Source organism: Epinephelus fuscoguttatus, linkage group LG10, assembly GCF_011397635.1.
Source record: "Epinephelus fuscoguttatus linkage group LG10, E.fuscoguttatus.final_Chr_v1".
NCBI classification, from domain to species: Eukaryota; Metazoa; Chordata; class Actinopteri; order Perciformes; family Serranidae; genus Epinephelus; species Epinephelus fuscoguttatus.
The window spans coordinates 28,441,420-28,462,563 of record NC_064761.1 but is presented as its reverse complement, the minus strand read 5'-3'; the positions used below and the strand labels follow the sequence as shown (position 1 = coordinate 28,462,563).

The 21,144-nt window shown below is 39.7% G+C and overlaps 1 protein-coding gene across 1 annotated transcript; it reads left to right on the top strand.

Annotated features, from left to right (window-relative positions):
- Positions 1 to 7,375: 7,375 nt before the first annotated feature.
- gclm (glutamate-cysteine ligase, modifier subunit) lies at positions 7,376 to 20,831 on the top strand. The gene is made up of 7 exons (XM_049587395.1): positions 7,376 to 7,773; positions 10,121 to 10,183; positions 16,104 to 16,188; positions 16,514 to 16,570; positions 16,672 to 16,874; positions 18,783 to 18,897; positions 19,533 to 20,831. The coding sequence occupies exons 1-7, from the start codon at positions 7,636 to 7,638 to the stop codon at positions 19,700 to 19,702; spliced, it is 831 nt and encodes a 276-aa protein (XP_049443352.1). The 5' UTR covers positions 7,376 to 7,635; the 3' UTR covers positions 19,703 to 20,831.
- The last annotated feature ends 313 nt before the right edge of the window (positions 20,832 to 21,144 follow it).

Sequence of the window (21,144 nt, the reverse complement as noted above, 5' to 3'; positions counted from 1 at the left end):
ATCCTTTAATCCGGCCTCATTGATTGCTGAGAATCTTAACAGACTTTGAACATTTTTAACTGTCATGTCAATCCTTTGCCACCAACGTTATCATCAGGACAATGGAAACCAGCTTACAAGTGTTGACGGACGGCTCATGTAGTCAATTATTGGCTCACGTTGATGCCAAATGGAGACTGAGGGAGAGATTACTGGACTAAAGCTACGCCTGCTTTCATGGATATCCAGTGAAAATTTCATTGGAAAGGAATGGTGCAGCTTTTTCCCCATTATTTAATAACTGTGTCATTAAATCAGGGCGGACCTGATATAAAACACACTGGTGTGGTTTCCTGATAAACTATAAACCATGATAGAAAACCAGAGTCCGGGTTGCATTGCCTCTTTATTTGATAAGACACAAAGTACAAGTATAATGCTGATATAAAAATATGGAAATCTAGTTTAAAAAAAGTCTCAGCTTGTCCCCATCTACATCATACACACACTAATACACATGTGCACAAACACACTTTAGTTATATGGCCCAATATCAGAAAATTAAGGTTTATAACTAAGTTCAGGAACAAAGACCACACCTCGATCTCATCCATTTCCACACTAAAAGTATTTAAGACACTTTATCCGTTACCCTCCCTGTTTTAACATCCAGAACGTTGAGCAACTTCAGGTGCAGCCACACAGATAGGACCTGAGCTCTCCACCATAGAGACCTGGAACGAGGAAAGACTCCCCAAAGACACAAAGCTGAAGCACGCTATTCACACCGTCTCCAGTTCTCTTCTTGTTTCTCTTCTTTTAGTGGTCAACACAGATAAAAAGTTTTATGATGAGGAATTACTCTCTCTTATTAACACACACAGACCACGAAATACTGGCTGTAATAATGTTACTGAAAAGTTACTGAGCTTAAAAATGCAGTGAGCTCACAAAATGTAGGAGTGTTGTATGGCAGCTTTAGACTCTTCTTTCACAAATTTACTTAACTTGTTCATACCCATTGGTAGCTTTGTCACCTTCTACCTATGCCAATCCTCAATGCCTATGCGCAGTTTCACATAGACTGACCACGTCAGTGAGTAGAAAAACGTGGGACAGACAGAATGACTGACTGACAGAATGACACACTGACAGTTTCCATGATTATGTACAGCAAACCATACCATGATTTAGTCATACCAAAAATTAGAAAAAAACAAAAAACATTAGGCCACAGGGGGAGCCACAGCGATCTGTTGCATTTTAGCCATTTTTAAGCATTTTTCTGTTGTTATAGCGCCACCCAGTCGCCAATTAGAGTTAAATTTCTCCAGTCACCTTGAGGCGTGCTGTTCTACATATCTACCAAGTTTAGTAAAGATCGATATGGCGGTTAGGCCGAGGTAAGAAATTAGCTCTCTAGCGCCCCCATTTTGTTTGATGGGGTCAATAATGGAGGGGTCCCCTCAGATTATGTGTGGTCATATGCCTACAAAGTTGCGTGGTGATCGATGAAACCCTTGAGATGTTATACACCTTTATGTGATGAGCCACGCCCTCTGCAATATTCATTGCCTTATAGAAGCTCAGTTTTAGTAAGTTTTCCAACTTTTGCCAAGAGGGAACTTTAGATATCGGTCCCTAGATTATGGAAAGTTTCATGCAGATCAGTCAAACTTCCTAGGAAGAGATCGATTTTAAGTGTTTGTTTGTTTTTTTTTAAATTCAAAATGGCGGAAAATCTGTGTGACCGGAAGTTATGGGTCCTTGAGGCAAATTTGTTCCTCATGAGGAGAGGCATCTCTGTGCAAAGTTTCATGTCTCTACAACGTATGGCGCATGAGATATGCCCATTCAAAGTTTGCAATTTCAATCAGTTGTTATAGCGCCCCCCTTTGGCCAGTTGATAATGATATTGTATTGATACAGCACAGATGGGCTCCCCCACAGTGGGGGAGCCCATCTGTGCTGAGTTTGCATGTTCTCCCTGGCTTCCTCCCACAGTCCAAAGACATGCAGGTTAATTGGTGACTCTAAATTGTCCGTAGGTGTGAATGTGAGCTTGAATGGTTGAATGTCTCTATGTGTCAGCCCTGTGATAGTCTGGCGACCTGTCCAGGGTGTATCCCGCCTCTCACCCAGTGTCAGCTGGGATAGGCTCCAGCATTTGATCCCTAATGAATGAGTGTCTTAGTGTGGTCGTATTGATGTATCAATGAAGAAATTGTCACTTTTACTCCAAAGCCCATACAACATATCCACAATTCAACATTCTCAGTGTGAACTGTATTTTGCAGAGGGGGAAAGGTTCGTGAAAATCAGCTATTTCAAGTAATGTTTGTTGTTTTCTATTTTTAAAACCAATCACAAGATTACCACATTAAAGTGGTCTATAATAACATGCCCAGACAGATTACACTTTGGTATGAAGCATTAGGATAAATGGTTTTGAGCAGAATAATTCACCTCATTGAAACAGGGGATAAGTAACAATATAGAGGAATGTGGATCATGAAATGCAGCTGTAGCCACAGTTGAATCAGATTTGAAGTTGAGACTTCATGAGACTGCCACCATAACTAGATCCAATCTTAAATCTGTCTACAGTCTAATCACAGTTTGCTATTACAGTTTTGTAGTTCTGGTGTGAATCAAATCTGATCTGTTCCACTCACCTTGTCCAAGACTCAGATACATGCAGGTGAGGAGCGGGAGAAAGGAAAGGAGCTTTACGGCTGCCATAGTTCTTGTGAAGTAGATCGCTTCACAGAAACAAACAGATTAAATCACACACAAACCAAATCAGAAAACTGGAAGCAGAGCCGCCGACCCCCCTCTGCCTCGTAAATCTGAGCTGTTTATATAATGTTTTTATCACAACCCCATCCCTCTGCATTTTTTGTGAAAGACAAACTTAGATCTTTGATCCTTCCCTTATCAGAAAAGGTTAAATCCTTGTCTGGTTTCCAACTGTGAGCAGCTGTTTTATTTCAAGCATCTCTCAACCTTTTGTTCAGTGCAGCTGCAGCAGTTCTGTACTGTAATGGTGCACAAATGATTTCTGCCTCCCCTTGTTTACCGCACTTCCTCTGACATGTCAACAACACTCCAAGATTCGTAACAGCTTGATAGCAGTGAAATTGAATGAAGTTCAAATGAAACTGAAACTGAATCTCACAAGCCCATGCACACACACACACACACACACACACACACACACACACACACAAAAGCAAATACAGAGTAGCTTATAGTATAGTCATATTAGTGTCTTGTCTCTCTGAGGGACATGATGCTGCAATTGCGAACAGGAAAGTCACGAAAAGTTACAATGCAATACTTTAATGATACAGTTTAAAAATTTGTCCTAGAATTTTATCCTCCATGCAGAGGTCAGAGGTCAGGTGTAGCTATGTGGAGATGTCAGTGCCTCCCACCGAATACTTCCTCACAGAAAGGCAGATCTTATCTGACAGCACTAAATCTGTCCAGATGTATGGCGCCCTCTCAGAGTTGGTTTATTATGTGTCTATTAACTATAATCGACATCTGATGAACTGGGCCGATGAATTACTGGTTATCCCCATCAATTCCTTTGACAGCTGCAACCATTTTGCAGGCCTGCCCTGCGTCAAATCTTATTCCCGAGAAATGCTTTGTCTATCATGATATGTACTTCATGGTCCATTTTCTGCCTTGCATCATTCCTTTGCACTGTTAAGCTAGATTAATACTTGCACAGCAGACCCTACATCATAGCCTACGCACGCTGTTGTGAGCATTTATACTTGGGCCGTGGTGTGTCTGTGTCATTCTGCAGTTACACCTCCAAAACACTGGTCGGTGGCGGAGGTTTTTGAAGTGCTGTACAGTTTAGTTGATTCAAAACACATATTAAACACACACTAAACATGGCTCAACAGAGACAATTTCAAACACAAGTACACAAATCAGCTTAAATATAACTCGCAGCATTCACAGACAAAGCACTTGTCTTTATCTGGACACGTTTTCCCCCCAAATACAACATGCTAATGTTTTTAGCACAAGCCTATGAGATTTACATTATATAAATTAGCCTAGCAGCTAGCGAACTTTTCTTCTTCTCATATGAAGCCAGGGACAACAGCAACATTTAACAAAGGTAACATTACGAAATTCGGCTTCACTAAAGCTCACAAGGTTCACTGACACAACTGTCCAAACAAATATAACATGCTAATGTTATTAGCACAAGCCTATGGCATTTTACATTGCATAATTAGCCTAGCGACAAGCGGAGATTTCCTCTGCTCATATGAAGCCAGAATAAATCCCTGAAGGATAAATCACACACAAGACTTAAACTGCTATTTTTGTGGAGGCTTTATTGTCTTCACAATTTATTGTTTCTATCTCTGAAATAAAAGTGAATAAATGCTGTGTTTCCACTGAGCGAAATGGTTTCAGCTTACATAAAAAGACAGGAGGTCTGCATCACCGCAACGTGTAGTTACATTTCTGGAGAGGTGCATGTCAGGCTACAGCACAGAAGTATAAATTCTGCCTGTGTCTGTGAAATTCTAGGTCTCTTATTTTCTTGCATCACTTTAACCAAAGCAAAACCTGCACATTTATTTTCTGTCTTGTTGCTAAATGAATCTGTTTCCTGAATAATAAACATTCAAGATGAAGAAATAAACATACAGAGAGGGTGAGGGGTGTCAGTCAGCCCATATATGCCTGATGAATGTTACTGTTGTTTTCAAGCTTGATTAGGCTACAAGTTCATTTAAGTAACTACATATGCGGGTGATTGTGCATAACTGTGTGTAAATGTGTGTGCAAGTATATTTGTGAGTGGTGGTGGTTGTGTTGGGCCCTTCAACCTCAAACAACCCTAAACAAGCCATGGGAATCAGTAAAAATACTTTCAACCAGCTCCAAGGAGAGAAAGTCTGTTAAATGTTAAAAGAACCACTTATTCTATTAAAAAACCTCAAGATCCTGCTCTTTAAAAAGTTTACTGGACCAACAACTTTTCTTCATGTTTTATAAACATAGTGTGTTGTATAGGCTGGCTTGTCTTCCTAGTAGCACCCTCAGGGTTTTTGGTGCATTTGCTGCTGCATTGTGCCTCGCCAAAAGAAACATGCACATAATCATTTTTTTCTACAAGGGCCATGGCGAGACTGTTACAAATACTGAAGTCATGAATCCAAATCAACCCAGTGTGACAGCACCCACCCCTCACAGGAATTTCTTCTTAACTATTATTTCATTGTGAAGTGTGCAGTAATATTTCTACTGTTGTTTTTCTCAACTAAAAAAAGGAATCAGACTACAAAAATCCAACATGTGTGAGTTTTAAATTGCTTATCAAAACAACCTAAGTTCTTAAACCTTCAAATTCCTGGTAAAAACAAATAGATAAAGAGGAAATAGTTTTAGTCTCTTGTGAGCTATGTAAAGAAACCTGTTCCAAAGAAGGACTTCATAGTTTACTTTCTCATTCTCTTATAATCATCTCACCCCTGTGATGATCTCATTACTCCCAAATGTCAGTGTTCACTTGATTGATGATGCTGTCTGAATCATAAATACTGAGCAGTGTTGTTAACTTCTCTGTGTGTGTCTACCAGTTGCCAAATGTATTGCATTTGTGTTCAAGTTATATGGTCAAATATGATTGTTAAACATCTCATTTAAAAAACATTGACATTAATGGGGTGCTATGACAGCCTCTGCTTCTCTGGAAAGGTTTTCACAGGAGTTTGGAACCTGCTGCGGGGAAGTCTTACTAATGGGACACAAATGCATTAATGAAGCCAGCCACTGATGTTGGACAATGAGACCTGGCTCACAGCCTGTGTTTCAGTTCATCTCAAAGATGTTGGATGGGGTTGAGGCCAGTCAAGTTCCTTCACACCAGACTAGAATAAACATGTCTTTATTAATCAGGCTTTGTACATTTAAGAATTGTCATATTGAAACTAAACTGTTGGAAAACAAAAAGATAAAGTACCCACACACTCAGTTCTCGTTCGATGACATCACACATCATCTGTGACTGAGTTAAGTTATGGTCAACATACATAATCTACGAGTGATTATACCCACACTACAGTCACATCAACATTACATAAAAGTACAGCATTGAATGCACACACACAAACGTTAAATGCATTCTCTTTATGCTTTGCTGTTGTATTTCAAACACTTTAAGCTAACACATGAATCGAAAACTAATATGCAAAACATGTGGATCTATTTTTATTTCACAGGTGTGTTCACAGCTTTCCTGAAGAAGTTGTTGTGTCCATTTAAAAAAAAAAAAGTAAATTAAGAATAACACAGCATTGTACATATACCTTTGTGTTCTTTTGAGCAACGCTAACCCACATCTGCAAAGAATGTATGGACTTGTGTTTTTACCTCTTGATGACTTCCATACCAAGAACTGTTGCTAGAGTCCTAAACCTAAACCATGAAGAGCAGCCCCAGGACACATTAGCACTCAGAAATGTCCACCAGTGGTGGAAGAAGTATTTAGATTATTTATAAATAAAAGTGTCAGAACATAGTCTAATTTACTAATTACCACAGAAGAGTACAGAGGTATGAGCAGTAATATGTAATATAAGCATTTAAAATTTAAGTATTCATCAAGCAGAATGGCCCCTCTCAGTGTTATATCATGGTGGTCGAATTTAAAATTGCTGCACACCAATCTAGCATATTTTATATTTTCATTATAGATGGCTTAATCTGCAGTAGTGGTAATGCAAAAACTGTCTATAAAGATACTTTATAGACAGTCTATGTGGTAACTAAGTGTAGAGTGGTAACAAGTAAAATTTTGCCCCCTCAAATTGGAGGAGAAATTTGGTTGTTGCAGCAGCACAAGAAGAAAAATAAGTAACCTAAAGATAAATAAAGCCAAAAATAAATAAATAAGAGGTATATAAAACTAAAATAACGTTTGGACACCCCTGTGATAGATGAATAAAAAACATTGTAATACAATGTTGACTGTTGTCCTTAATTGAGAAAATATATACAAACACTACACCACCATCTAGCGGTCAAAAGTGGAACTGGCTCCATTGCATCCATTCCAGTGACCAGTTCCGGTTTACAGATGCAGCCCGTTACTCAAGGGGTCCTGACCATAATCCTGACCGGGTTTTGCAGGACACGGATTTGTGAATGCTAAGATAGCGAAGGAATGTCCCGCCTTACTCTGCCTTTCGCTGCCTCTGATTGGCTTACCCCTGCTCCAACCAATCCCCCTCCTCTTGCCTAAACCTAGCCAATCCAACCAACGAAGGCTGCGAGTTCTAGCCAATCAGAGGGAGCGTAGGGCGGGTCATTCCTTCCCTATCCTAGAGCTCTGAAATTTGCTTACAGGACAGTCAGTCACAGACACCTTCGTGTGGGCGTGACCGACCGGCTTGCCTCCATAACAGCCACTAAGCAACCACCAAACCAGCAGGTCGGGCAGCACCGAGTGCAAGTCATCCTGACTACATCATTTTTTCCAACACTTGCTGGGGCTGTACTGTAGTTTGCTAGCTGGCTCTGTTAGCCAGGGGGTACAGTAATTAGCAGCGGGTGACGCAGTAAACGCACACCTCCGTGGTTGGCAACTTGTGTTAGCTCGCCGTCGAGAACCACATGGATCCTCAAAACACCAACACGACCAGTGAGGCGAAGATGTTGTTGAACCACGCGAAGACTCTCAGGCTGCACACCGGGAATTTAGTCAACCGAAGTCGTCTGAAAAAGAAATGTCCGGGCTCTCCCAGCGAGGAGGTAAGATAACCTAAAACCTGTCTCATGTAAAACAACGGCAGTTAACAACAGTTAGCTAACATTACTTTTGTTGCGTTGTGCCTGTGTGACAGGTTAGCTTATTAGCCTAGCCTGGAAGTTAATGGTAAGCTGCGTTACCTGGCTAAATATTTAACTAGCTAACGATACCAGTGTGCGTGTTAAGTGATAATGCGGCATGTGTGCAGTCAGCGTGATATGAACAGTCCATAAATACATGTACTTTAAAAAGAAGTATGTCAAATTGTACCTGTCGTGGTTAATAATGAAGTGGAGCAAGTTAACGTTAGCTTAAAAGTTTGAGTCATGTGGGTCTTGTTTATGTAATGAGGGCATGTAATATGATTCACTTTATTAACCAGGCAAAGGCGGGTTGTTTACTTATAGTAACAGGTGATTAATGATTGTTGTAAGCCGCCCATCCAAAACATACTTTAAGCCTGGAGAGATCAAGCATCACCTGTAGGCAGGTGTGCCATTGAAACTGTTTGTTTTAAGTTTTAGATAAGGCAATATCAAAGAGCAGTACTCAAAATCTATTGAAATGGTCATGTGACAGTCAAAAATGTAGTGCTATACATACATGTGTATATATATGTATATAATATATCTTTACAGTCATTAATGCGCTGATATTTTCCTTAGAATAATACTGTATTTGTAAATGTCAGTCCTAATTTCTCTGAGTCTAAATTGATGTCTTTGTATAGCTTATTTGTAAAATCCAAAGATATTCAGTTAATAAAAACACACAGGGGAAGGCAGCAAATTTATAGATGGTTTGCATGTATGTTTTTATTTCCTTTTTACTGTTTAGAGTTTACGCAGTTTTATGTGCGCGCAAATAAATAAATAACCACATTTAAGAGTGTGTAGTTAATAGTGTTTGCCATTTTGCTTGAAGGTATACTATGCAGGATTTTCCAAAAGACAAAGTCTTTACAATGTACATAAGTAACCTTAGGTAATCTTCTGCATCTCACCATTAAGGCTGTTCATAGCCAAGCCCCTTCTCACCTGTCTGAGCTCCTTCATATCTACACACCCTCCCGTACTCTTAGATCCTCTTCTTCAATCCAATTCACATCACCATCTGCCCGCTTGACTACCATGGGCTCTTTAGCCTTCAGCCCTTCTGCCCCCCGCCTCTGAACTCTCTCCCCCACGATAATCGCAGTATTGACTCCATTTCCACCTTCAAATCCCGTCTGCAAACACACCTTTTAAAGCTGGCATATTCAGTCTGATTAAATGGTGACACACATATTGAGACCTGCAGTGAAGATGATTTTATTATGACGATTTTACTTTTTTTTCCCGAGTCATTTTATTACCTTTTGTTGTATATTTTGAAATTGTCTCATTTTATGATCTATGGATACATTGCTTCTTGTTTTTTTTTGTCTTGTAAATAAGATGCATTATCATTATCATTATTATCATCCCTCTCAGTCATCACCTATGATCCACATCCACTGGAAGTGTGTGATGGTATATTTTTCTGCTTAGACTCTGCCCTCTACCTGGATTTTATTATTTCCTGGGCTCAGGAAGTTTATGGGCATGTATTCCCATAGTGCTCATGTGAGGCTGTGGCTTTACAAAAAAAGGTAGAGACGAGGTGCCAAGAGACAAGGCATCACTGAAAAACATCAAAAGCAAATATACGGAAGTGATACGCCACACAAGCGTGAATTTGGAGTTAGGTTTTACTTTCAGTTTCAAACACTCAACGACAGTCCTGCAAAGTATACCTTTAATTAATGACTCAGATTAATCAGTTATTAAGATAGATTTAAAAAATTTGTTGACTGACTTATCCATGAATGACTACTCATTATGACACTGCATTTACACTGTGGTTATATAAAGGTGTGGTGGCAATTTCAGTGAAGCGTGTGGTCTGACTTGTTTTACCTTTTTAATGATAAATGAACTGAAGCATCTCCAGGTTGTTGTTTTTTTAACATTTACTGTGCTCACATGCACATTTCTCACTTATTTATACACTTATTACACCACTGATGCAGCTGGCCTCCACACCATGCTTATCCTTTTGTAAATTGTTGCACAATATTAAGAATTCATCAGCGCTTTAACTTGACTTGTCTTCTCTCCTTTTCCCACACTTTGAGCCAGTTTTAGATGTTTGGATGTTTATAACACGTTGCAGTTTATGAGCTGGCAGAGAAGGATATCGCAGCTGTCCAGATGTGTCACTGAGCATTAAAAGCTGTTCAGCTTCAGTCAAGTTTCAGGGACCCTTTTCTGAGAATGTGCATGTTTGAGGGATGTTGATTTAACTTTGTTTTTCTGTTTGACATTTCAGCTTCAAGACTGCATTCAAGCCACACTGAGTGATTGGTTCTCCGCAACAAAACCGCCATCCGAGGTGGGGAGACATTTACAGTTCTCTTAAAGTTTTCATGTAGTAAATGTATGAGTATAGCAGGACATCTAATACAGATACTCCTCTAAAAGTTTTGCATGTTTTTATTGACACAGAGAAATGAACAGTTATATTTGCACTGACAGTCAATTATGGTCAGACCAGCAGTATGTGAATGAGCAGTCCCAGTCCAAGCACTGGGACTGCCGTCGGGCAGTCCCAGTGCTTGGAAAAATAAAATAACTGTAGTGATGGACATCAAAGGATGCCTGTAGGCATACTGAAAAGAAGCTGTCATGATGAATGTTCATGCAGTGCTGGCTGCCAAAGGCGCCATTCCAAACGTGCGTCTGTCTGTTGGGGATGGGGGCTGGGTGGAGAGCACAGGAACTTTGCTATGGGGATTTTGCTCGTAAACTCTTGTATGATTTATGACTGATGATGAGAAAGAAGTGGTCATTGGATAATCTGTTTTCATCAAACTAACGTGTTATGAAAATACTGAAATGGAGGTTAAAAGGCTGCAGATCCAATGCAGAGAACGACCATTCCTGCTGAACACACCCCTGCTCTGCCTGTTTTGCCAGGCTCAGCTAATCTGCTTCATCTTTTTTTACCGCGCCCACTGAACTCAGATGGGGCTGGGGGAGGTTTGAAAGAGTTCAACCAAAGGCTCTCAAATACTTGCAAATATAAAGCTTATTAGACACATCCCCTGCAGGGAAATGTCAAGTGTGACTCAATGCACTCAATGAAATGCACTTTGTTATGTAAATGTGACGGCAATTTTACATTTAGATCTCATGTCTGAATAAATGCAGAGTCATTGTTACGTAAAAATCCTGGCAGCAATCTCATTGGGTCGGCTCTAGTATCATTTCTAGTATCACTTTCAGACTTAACCTGACAGCATTCTGACTTGGATGCTGCTAAGTTTAGAAAATTACATCACTTTACTGTAATGCAACTTTTAAAACCAGGATAGACAACATTAATGATATTATAATATATAAAATCTAAGACAATATGTAGTTTAATATCATTGTATATTGTCCAGCCCTATTGTCAAGCCTTTTGTGCAAATAAAATCGTGTTGGTTTAATAAAGCACAAAATGCTATGAATGAAACTATTTTGGGGAGATTCCTCTCATGATAGAATGGTCTAAAAATGTTTTTCCCTTATCATGCAGGGAAAAATATTTAAAAACAAATAGTGATGATAATAATAACCTTATTCAACCTCAAAAATACCACACTGAGACTGGTTAAGAGGACGAAGTTGAGAGAATTAAGTCAGGAATACCCAACCAAAAATCTGAGGAGGGTGAAGCACCAGACTCCAAACATAACAAGAAAAGCTCCTGTTTTGAAGTGGAAATACTTCTGCAGAAAGTAAATGCCAATTGAGCTGTCATATTTAGTAGCATCACACAAACAGCTGCATGGGACGCATTCATCAACCACCTGACCTGCACACCACCAACTTTGCATTACAGTAGCACCATTGTCAAGACTGAGGACAGAGATGAGCGCCACGGTGCTTTCCAAACTGTTTAGAGTTAGAGAGGGAGAGGCTGAAGATGAAGGTGGACAATGACACGCAGTGTTTCTGTATGCTATTAATAACGTACACAGAATGCTGCTTTGTCATTTTTTGTCCCGCCTGCCTGAACTGCCAGTGATATTTTCTTGCATGAACAATCACTAATTATTAGATGGCATGATTCCCATGAACACAACTGATGTGAACTGAGGAGTTAATTTAGTGTTTATGCCAAGAAACTGTAATACTTTTGGTAAAATTATCAAAAATAATTAGTAAAAATATTATAAATGATACAAATATTTAAATTATATGGTTTAAATTCTACAATAGTATACAATTGTAAAACTGAAGAAAATGCAATAACCTTTTTTTTTTTTTTTTAAAAAAACAAACATACCAGTACCAAATGTGCCCTTATGTGTGTGTAGATAGTGTTCTTACCTAAGAACGTTGGTGAATGTCAGAATCTTCATGAAAACTGCATAAGTGGGATTTAAGGAGAAATTTCTTTGTGGTGAATGAGGCCCACTTATGTAAACAAAAATAAAAAACAATGACCGTCCAGCTTACTTGTAGTAGTAGTAGTAGTAGTAGTAGTAGTAATAAAAAACTTTATTTGTATTGCACCTTTCTTAACAAAGTTACAAGGTGCATGCACAAGGAATAAAAAATACAGTGACAATAACATAGTACAACAATAACAACAATATAAAAAAAGTAACAACAATAATGAATTAGTCAGTAAAAACAGAAGGAGAAAAGAGAACAAGAGCATAGATGCACTAGACTGCTGTCATTAGCAGGAATAAAATGCCTTTTTATAAAAACAAGTTTTTAGAAGAGATTTAAAATTTAAAATTAAAAGGAGCTGGCTAACTTGATGTCCTCAGGAATATCGTTCCATAATCGGGGTGCATAGATAGCAAAGGCCCTGTCTCCCTTAGTCACAAGCCCAGTCCTAGGTATAACCAGTAGAGCCATATTTGAGGACCTCAAATTACCGGCTGGCTTGTAGGGAATTAAAAGCTCCGTGATGTAGCCAGGAGCTAGGTCATGGAGAGCTTTAAAAGTTAACAATAAAATTTTAAAATCAATTCTAAATTTAACTGCCAGCCAATGAAGTGCAGCTAAAACTGGAGTTATTTGCTCAAATCTCCTTGAACCAGTGATCAGTCTGGCAGCAGCGTTTTGCACCAACTGCAGACGGTGGAGACAACTCTGGCTAAGACAGGTGTAAAGGGCATTGCAGTAGTCTAAGCGGGAGGACACAAGGGCATTTATAATTTTGTTTTGTCATGGAAAGATAAAAACTATCTAATTTTAGAAATGTTTCTTAGGTGCATAAAACAAGATTGCCCGGTTTTCTTAATATGGGCCTCAAAACAGATTAGAATCGAATAAAACACAGAGATTTCTTGCAACATCTTTGACATTCACAGCCAGAGAGCCATGACTGTTTTAGAAATGGGATCTGGAACTGAGGGGGCCAAACAAAAGAACCTCTGATTTGTCAGTGTTGAGTTGAAGGAAGTTTTGGGACATCCAGCATTCGATGTCGACAAGACAAGCCGTGAGAGAAGCAAGACAACTGGGGTTAGAGGATTTAAGTGGGACATAAAGCTGGGTGTTGCCAGCATAACAATGAAACTGAATGTTGTGTTTGTGGATAACCTGACCAAGAGGGAGCATTTAAGTACATAACTCCACATGTGTTCATTCATAGTTTTGATGCCTTCAGTGAGAATCTACAATGTAAATAGTCATGAAAATAAAGAAAACGCATTGAATGAGAAGGTGTGTCCAAACTTTTGGCCTGTACTGTATATTGAAAATAATAAAGGGCCACGGATAGATCCGTGTGGGACACCACAGGAGAGATGGGCAGATGATGATGAGGCATTGCCAATAACAACAGAAAGGGTTCTCTCTGAGAGGTAGGAACAGAGCAAATTAAGGGCAGTGCCACCTAGACCTACCCAGGACTCTAACTGGTTCAAAAGTATGGCGTGGTCCACCGTGTCAAAGGCTGCACTTAAATCTAGGAGAACCAGAATTGAGGACTCACCAGCATCTAGAGTTAAAAGAAGATAATTTGTAACCTTAACCAAGGCAGTCTCAGTGCTATGATGGGCTCTAAAGCCAGATTGGAACTTTTCAAATAAACTGTTGTTACTCAAATGAGTAAGGAGCTGAGTGGAGATCAGTTTCTCTAAAATCTTCGATAAAAAGGATAATTTTGAGTTGGGTCTGTAATTAACAAGAAGATGAGGATCAAGACCAGGTTTCTTTAAAATAGGCTGGATTAAAGCATGCTTAAAAGAGGAGGGAAAAACACCGGAGACTAAGGAGTTATTTAAAATGGAAAGGACGGTGGGACCAATGGTTTCTAACACCTCCTTTAAAAAAGATGTGGGAATAATATCCAATTGGCATGACGAGGACTTCATATGTGAAATGGTTTTCGTAAGAGTTAACAGAGTGGTGGGTTCGAATTGATTGAGTGATGCTGAAATTATAGGTGAGACTGAAACAACACGGGTAGATGATGTGGTCTGAAGTCTAATGTTCTTAACTTTGTCCTGGAAAAATTGGAGAAATTCTTCACATTTTTCGGAGGATGGGAATAGGAAGAGACGGAGGGGGGAAATGACTCAGTTAATCACTTTAAACAGGGTCCTAGGGTTATTACTGTTATTGCCGATGATGTTGGAGTAATACGTGATTTTAGCATTGTTAACAGACTGTTGGTAAGATGCCATGAGTTGTTTTAAGCAGATAAGGTAAGTGGTTGATTTATTTGCCTACCATTTGCATTCTGCTCTTCTGCACTGTCTCTTGATGGATCTGGTATGGTATTATGTTTAGGGATTCTAGTTTTGAAGGGTGCAATAGAGTCTAGGAAGTCCACGGTGTTGGTTGAAATAAGTTAAAGTATCGGAGGCACTCTAATTGTAAGTTAAAAATCCTTGATTAAGCCATGCATTACCAGTATGCTGCCGTGTGTGCCCTGGGTCACATGACCTCTTGATGAGTTTTAAATTGAACACCTCTCCATATTGCATTTTATACTCTGATCAAGATTTTTGATCAAAAACATTGGTAATCCATGAATTGAAACACCATTGACTTCCATTACAAGTGAGCTGGACAGTCATTGTTCTTTATTCTTGTTCGACCACTTGACCTATCCTTGAAGAGCACCTTACTTCAGCATCACCAACACCAAGTTTCTTAACCCAGCGCAGCACTACCTATTCTTTCTTAAGATGGATGTTACTGTAGTCATTCAGATCACAAACTTTTTGCAAAAATTATCTTTGCCAGTTTTTTAAGAGGAAGGAACTACCTTCATCACATTGTTAGACCTAAATGCTAAACACAGTGCTTTTTGGTGAGTAACATTGAATGTAAAAAGTAACTTTTGCTTGTTTACAATAAATCTTCAAAGGGAACCTTAACTTAGGCCCGGAAAATAATTTAATTAGTTCATCAGTGATGCAGTCTGTGGAAAAAAAACAGATTCTCTTTTTATGCTGTAAGTTTTTGACTCTTAGCTGATTTTCCGTGGTGCCATCGCTCCCTCTTATTATGCACGGCAGAGCTGGAATAAACCTCCAAACCAAGTGGAAACCTCCAGGGCTAAAAACTGAAGTCATTGCAAAAGTTCCAAAAACTGCAGTTGCTCTAATGACCACTTGAGGGCGGCTCCAAGAGCCAGTCAGTCCTCATAAATGGCAATGTTAAAACCAACTTTACAGCAGAAGTAAATATGTTTACACCCTGGTACAAAAAATGGTTTTAGTCACTATAGCTAATTTCCCCCTTCATAATAACTGCACGGGGGTGATTTTTATTTAACTCACTGGTTTACATTATAATTTTATTAAGGCTTAAAGTTATGCTAGTTTAAGGGCAGGCTACTTGAGCGACAGGCTGTCTGCGAGGCATCGCTACAGTCCATAAGTCAGATCCAGCTGTCGCTCCCTACAGGTCCAACCTCTCATCCTAATTTGATCACCTCTGGCTCCAAAAAAACAAGATGACAACAGCCACAATGCCAAACTGGAGACTCGAAACGGGAGTCCACAAACCAACGGATGATGCACAGTAGCTACGTCCATTATTTTATACAGTCTGTGGCCCCAGCCCTTTGTTCTTTTAAATCAAGGCTTAAAACTTTTATGTTTGCTTATCTAAAGCACTCTGAATTGTGTTTGCGTCTGAAGTGTTATATAAATAAACTTGCCTTGCCTTGCACAGTAGATGCCAAATATTGTTAAAGCATTATGGCTTTAAACATTTCATGTCTGGAAGAGGTTTCAGTCATGAAAACACATGACACACTTGGTATATAAAGTTCGTGTCTTGTCATGTAGGACTTCCCCGACACACTGGACTGCTCCATCCCCCAGGCAACAGATGCCATAACACCGGAGGAGAGGGAGGAACTGAGGGTTTCAGGTTAGTACTGGTTTTGTCATCAACTTTAGTGTCTTGGTGGAATGTGACGCGAGCCCTGCTTCAGCCTGAACTCTTCCAGATAATCTTTCTTAACCTTTTCTCTTGTGTGCAGTGCAGCGTAGTGATTAAACTGTACATTTGCTGTAGATACAAAAGCTGTTAAAGTGAATTCCTGTCAAACATTTTTATTTATTTATTTATTTGCCCCACCAATGGTAAGGACCACTGATCAAGTAATTTGACTCAATGATCAGAGCATCCCCACGCTATAAAACAACTGCGGTATGTGTGGGACGACATGTTTATGGTTGCCTTTCCTATGCAGTCAAGCTGTTCCTGTGCGAGTCGGTTGAGTCCTCCATCAGAGACGCCGTGGAGATGGGTGAGCTTTAAATCTCTTTCATGTGCCTTCTACAATTACATACAATTGATATGAAACTCAACTCTTCTCGTCATACTACTTTATTTGTCTCTCATTCCTAGTCTGCCAGACGCTGGCAGTTTCCCAGCTCGACTCTGTCATCATAGCGCCACCCTGGCCTCTGGAGGGCGACAGCCAAAGTTTGGCTCACCTTCAGCCAGCCTGGGAGGAGCTGGAGGCTCTGGTCAGGAGCCAGCGGATTGCCGCCATCGGCACCTCTGACCTGGACAAAGATCTGCTGGAAGAGCTGTACAACTGGTCTCAGGTGAGCGGGAATCTTGTATGTGTGTGAACCGTAATTTGTGTCATCACTGAGCTGGGCAGACACTGTGCAATTTTATTGTGTGTGTTTACTCATATTACACATTTTAATCTAATTTCCTGCATGGTCGCAACCTGAGACTTCGATGTTTACGCTGTATGGCTCATTTGACTGCCTGTGACATGGTGCTCAAACTGAATGTAAGCAAGGAACCACGATCTGTTTCATACATTGACAATTCCAACAGAGTTTATTCAGATGAGATGACTACATCCCCAACAGTGTTGATGAAGAGAAAGAAAGGCAGCATTACTTTGTAAGATTCCACTATGAATGAAAAGCGAAAAGAAAAAATGAAGCTGCAGCTGTTTGGGGAGGTGCAGACAGTCTGATCTGTCTGTTCTGCCGCTAAGTTGAGTTTTGTGTCTCAGCTGTCTCAGTCAAAGCCACAGTTTTAGCCACAACATGTGTTGTTCTACTCCAGTAACATCTAGTGATGGGTGAATAAAGCACAAATAGGGCTTCCTGTCTATTTGTGCTGAAAAAAGATTTGAAGCTTTGGGGGCTTCAGCAAACACAGCGACATCTGGTGGCTTGAAAACTTATAGCAGCCCTTTAAAACTGGAGCCAAAGCTTTACAGCACCTCACTGATTTGAATCCGGGATGCACAATATTGGATTTTTTGCCGATATCTGATATGCCAATATATAACAACTAATTTGGCCGATAACCGATCCATTTTTGCCCCACCTAATTTTAGTGATTATCAAGTCTCTTCTGTAGTGGAATTAACATCACATTATGCATATTCTTATCGTAATGGCCCACCAGCAAATGTAGACACGAAATACAATGCTTCTCAATGTATGTAATATTCATTCATTGTGCAGAATAAGAAAAAGCATGTTGGTGGCGTTCATTTTAAAGCCAACATAGGCTGGTACCGATGACGTGCCAATTTTATTGCACATCCCTAATTTTAATGGTTGTTTTCTCATGCGTGCAGTTAAAGTTCAACAAACCTGCATGTTATTATTAAATCTGTAATCTTTGGTTCAGAGGGCATCATTTAATATGTATTATACATGATACTGTGCACCATGTTAAAGTACAATAATCAATTAATATGTTGTCCAAAAAGCTTAGATGTGAAATAGTTGTGCTGACAGAAACATAAATGTACCTTATTGGTGTAGTTTAGGTGTCCATCCACTATAGGCTCATGGGTTTGAACCTCTTGGTTGAAATTAATGTAATATTTAATGATTTGTAATGTGATGTGATTGGAAAATGATGTTCATTAAATTGGCATTATTACATGGTATGAGGTGGAAAGGTTCTCTCATCAAGTGTTCACGTCTCTTTTTATCCCACTAAAGTGCCTGTTACAAAGTTTAGCTGCAGGATTATGAAAGCTGCCAAACTGCATGAAGGTCTTTCAGAGGCATCGGTGTCATTTGAACCTTCAGACATCATCAGTCATACGGTACTTTGTGATTTGGTACAAGCTCCAACACAATGTACTGAAACAGTGCACTTCACAGGAAGAAGCTTTCACCAATATCTAATAATGTTAAGACAAGGTCAGTGCAGTTTATAAGTGACTTTCTGACAAACCAGAAATCCAAATAATGGTCTAAGAGCCTGATTATTGATCATTCAAATAATTATTTAGGTGTCGTGACCAACTCATGTTTGAAGTTGGGGTTAATGTGCCAAGTGTCTACTTGGCATTAGAGGCAAAAGAGATGTTGACTTTTGATAACAGGACAGGTTTACCGATAATATATAATTAAAGCAGGAAAGTGATTTTCCATTATGAGCCTCGGCCAGTGTACCACTGTGTGTGCCGTTTTCCACGTTGAACCACAGAGAGCCAGTCATTGATGACGTACTGTGTCTTGTACCAGGTGAAGCCCAGCAGTAACCAGGTCAACCTGGCCTCCTGCTGTGTGATGCCTCCCGACCTGACAGCTTTCGCTAAGGAGTTTGACATCCAGCTGCTCACACACAACGATCCCAAAGGTGAAATTCAGTTTCTCTTTTTTGTCAGTCAGATGGGTTTAAAGGGAAGTTCTTTAACGGAAAGCAGTTTATAAACAGAGTGCAGGTGTCCCAAATATGACATTAAATGTTAAGCCTTGTGATATTCTTTGTTTATTGTCAACAACATCACTGAGGGAAAAAACCCGTCATGGAGCGTTGTTCCTGTGGGCTCTGGCAACACTAAACCCCCACTAAGCTTGCCTTAGAAGAACTAAATGCATAAACCCGCTATTGTTAAATATCCCATGGAGAGAGACTTTCACTGCAGCCTTTTATTTTGTTTTATTTTGTTCTGAAAATGTCGGCGTACAGCCTCATTCTGTGGACGATAAACGAGGTGCAGACTTTCCCGTGTCACCGGTAATTAGAAAATGCAGTGAGTGCTGGATGGAGCAGTTAGTGATAACAACCCCGCCCACATTTAAGGGTACTGTTTGTGGTGGAAACACTAGGGTCTAGGTACCATGTCTGAAGGGTTACTGTTGGTTCCAAAGGTACCATACTGAAAGTGATTGGTGGAAACAGGGATTTAAGTATTGTCGTTCACAGTATCTGTAATTTTTTTTCATGAGTTTTAACCCGCTCCTGTCTCGGCGTCATGTTTCCATCCACAGAGCTGATATCAGCAACCACATTCCAGGAGGCTGTGCAGGAGGGAACGCAGGACCTGAACATCGCTGACTGGAGGCTGGAGTGGGTCCTGCGCTACTCCATCATTGTTAAGAGCAGGGGCATTATCAAGGCTAAGGGCTACCTTGTCAGTGCAAGGAAGGCAACCCCCTAGCACACCCAGCTACAGAAGAAGACACATGGATAAAGCCATTTTCCTCCTTTTTCCATTCTCACACACACACACACACACACACACAACATGCAAAGTAACAGCTCCGATTAAAGGATGCTGCCGATCACCATGAGTCTTGACGTCATTGTTTTATCTTACAGATAAGGTTGCATCATGATCATGTTTGATTTCTTCAGTTTAACTTATGCAGGTGTTCATGACCCTCATCTCAGTGAGATCAAAAAGTGTCAGTTTAAGAGAAAAGACTGTAAAAGTGATCATTTTGCAGATGACTGGTACAAGAACAGACCAGCCATTTATCGACACAGTACAGGCTGCTTTAATGATGGAAAATGTCCGTTGCGATCCAAGGTGAAGGTCCCTTGACCTTGTTCTGACTCAAAGTGCCTCTCATCTTTTTCTCCTCCTGTTTTCATACCTGTTTGTCTCCACTGTGTCGGTGTGACTCAAGCTTTAAATATTTCAGTCTGGGTGATTATGAGTAGATAAGGCACAAAGAAAAGGTAGAGATTTGTTGTGTTTTCATACAGAATGATTCCAAACATTGTGAAAGGGTAGATGGGTAAAAATCACAAAAAGTCAGGTTTTATTCTTGCAGTTGATTTTACCTGCATAATATAAACCATTTGCATTCCTCAATTGATAAAAAATGATGCTCTAATTCAAATTAAACTTTATTGAGATGTTTATTTTATGATGCTGATCGACTTTAACAGGTAAAGCAGACAACTATATATAAAATATTATTTTATCATGCATTCTTTTCTAACCGTATGCTGTTTTTGATGATGCATTGAAATACTCACCCACTCTGTGCTCATGAGATTAATTTGAGAACTGAGGGTACAGCGATATTTTGAGATTGACATGCATAGTAGACTTCTGTCCTCTGCGTGCATTGTTGTTAAAGCACTGGAAACTCCACGCCAAGGAGATGTCGAAGTTCTTTACTCTGAGGAAGGAGTTTTTATTTAAGAAAAACAGTTGTTTTTCCAAACAGGATCCAGTTAATCTCATGAAGACGAATTATCTGTTGTACTGTTAACATATTTAATGTTGTCATATATCTGTATATCATGAATTGGCTTTATTAAAATTATGAAACTGATGTTTGTACTGTCACTGGTGTGAAGTATTTAAGGGATGGGATGAACTTTGGCTCATGTGGTTGTTAAAGGAATTAAGATTTTGGTGTTGCCAAGAAATACAAAAATGGTTCTTGTATGAGCTGAATTAATGAAGTAGGAGATGAACTCCAACTTTTTGAAACGTTTTTACTCTGTCCCACAGGGTTTTGAACCAGTGGTGTATTCCATCAACACTGCTAAGGAAATCTGCGCTTAATGTCCATCAAGCTGTTCCACTAACACAATCCAGCCCTGCTTAATTAACGTTAACTCTAGTCAGGCTGGAACATAGTA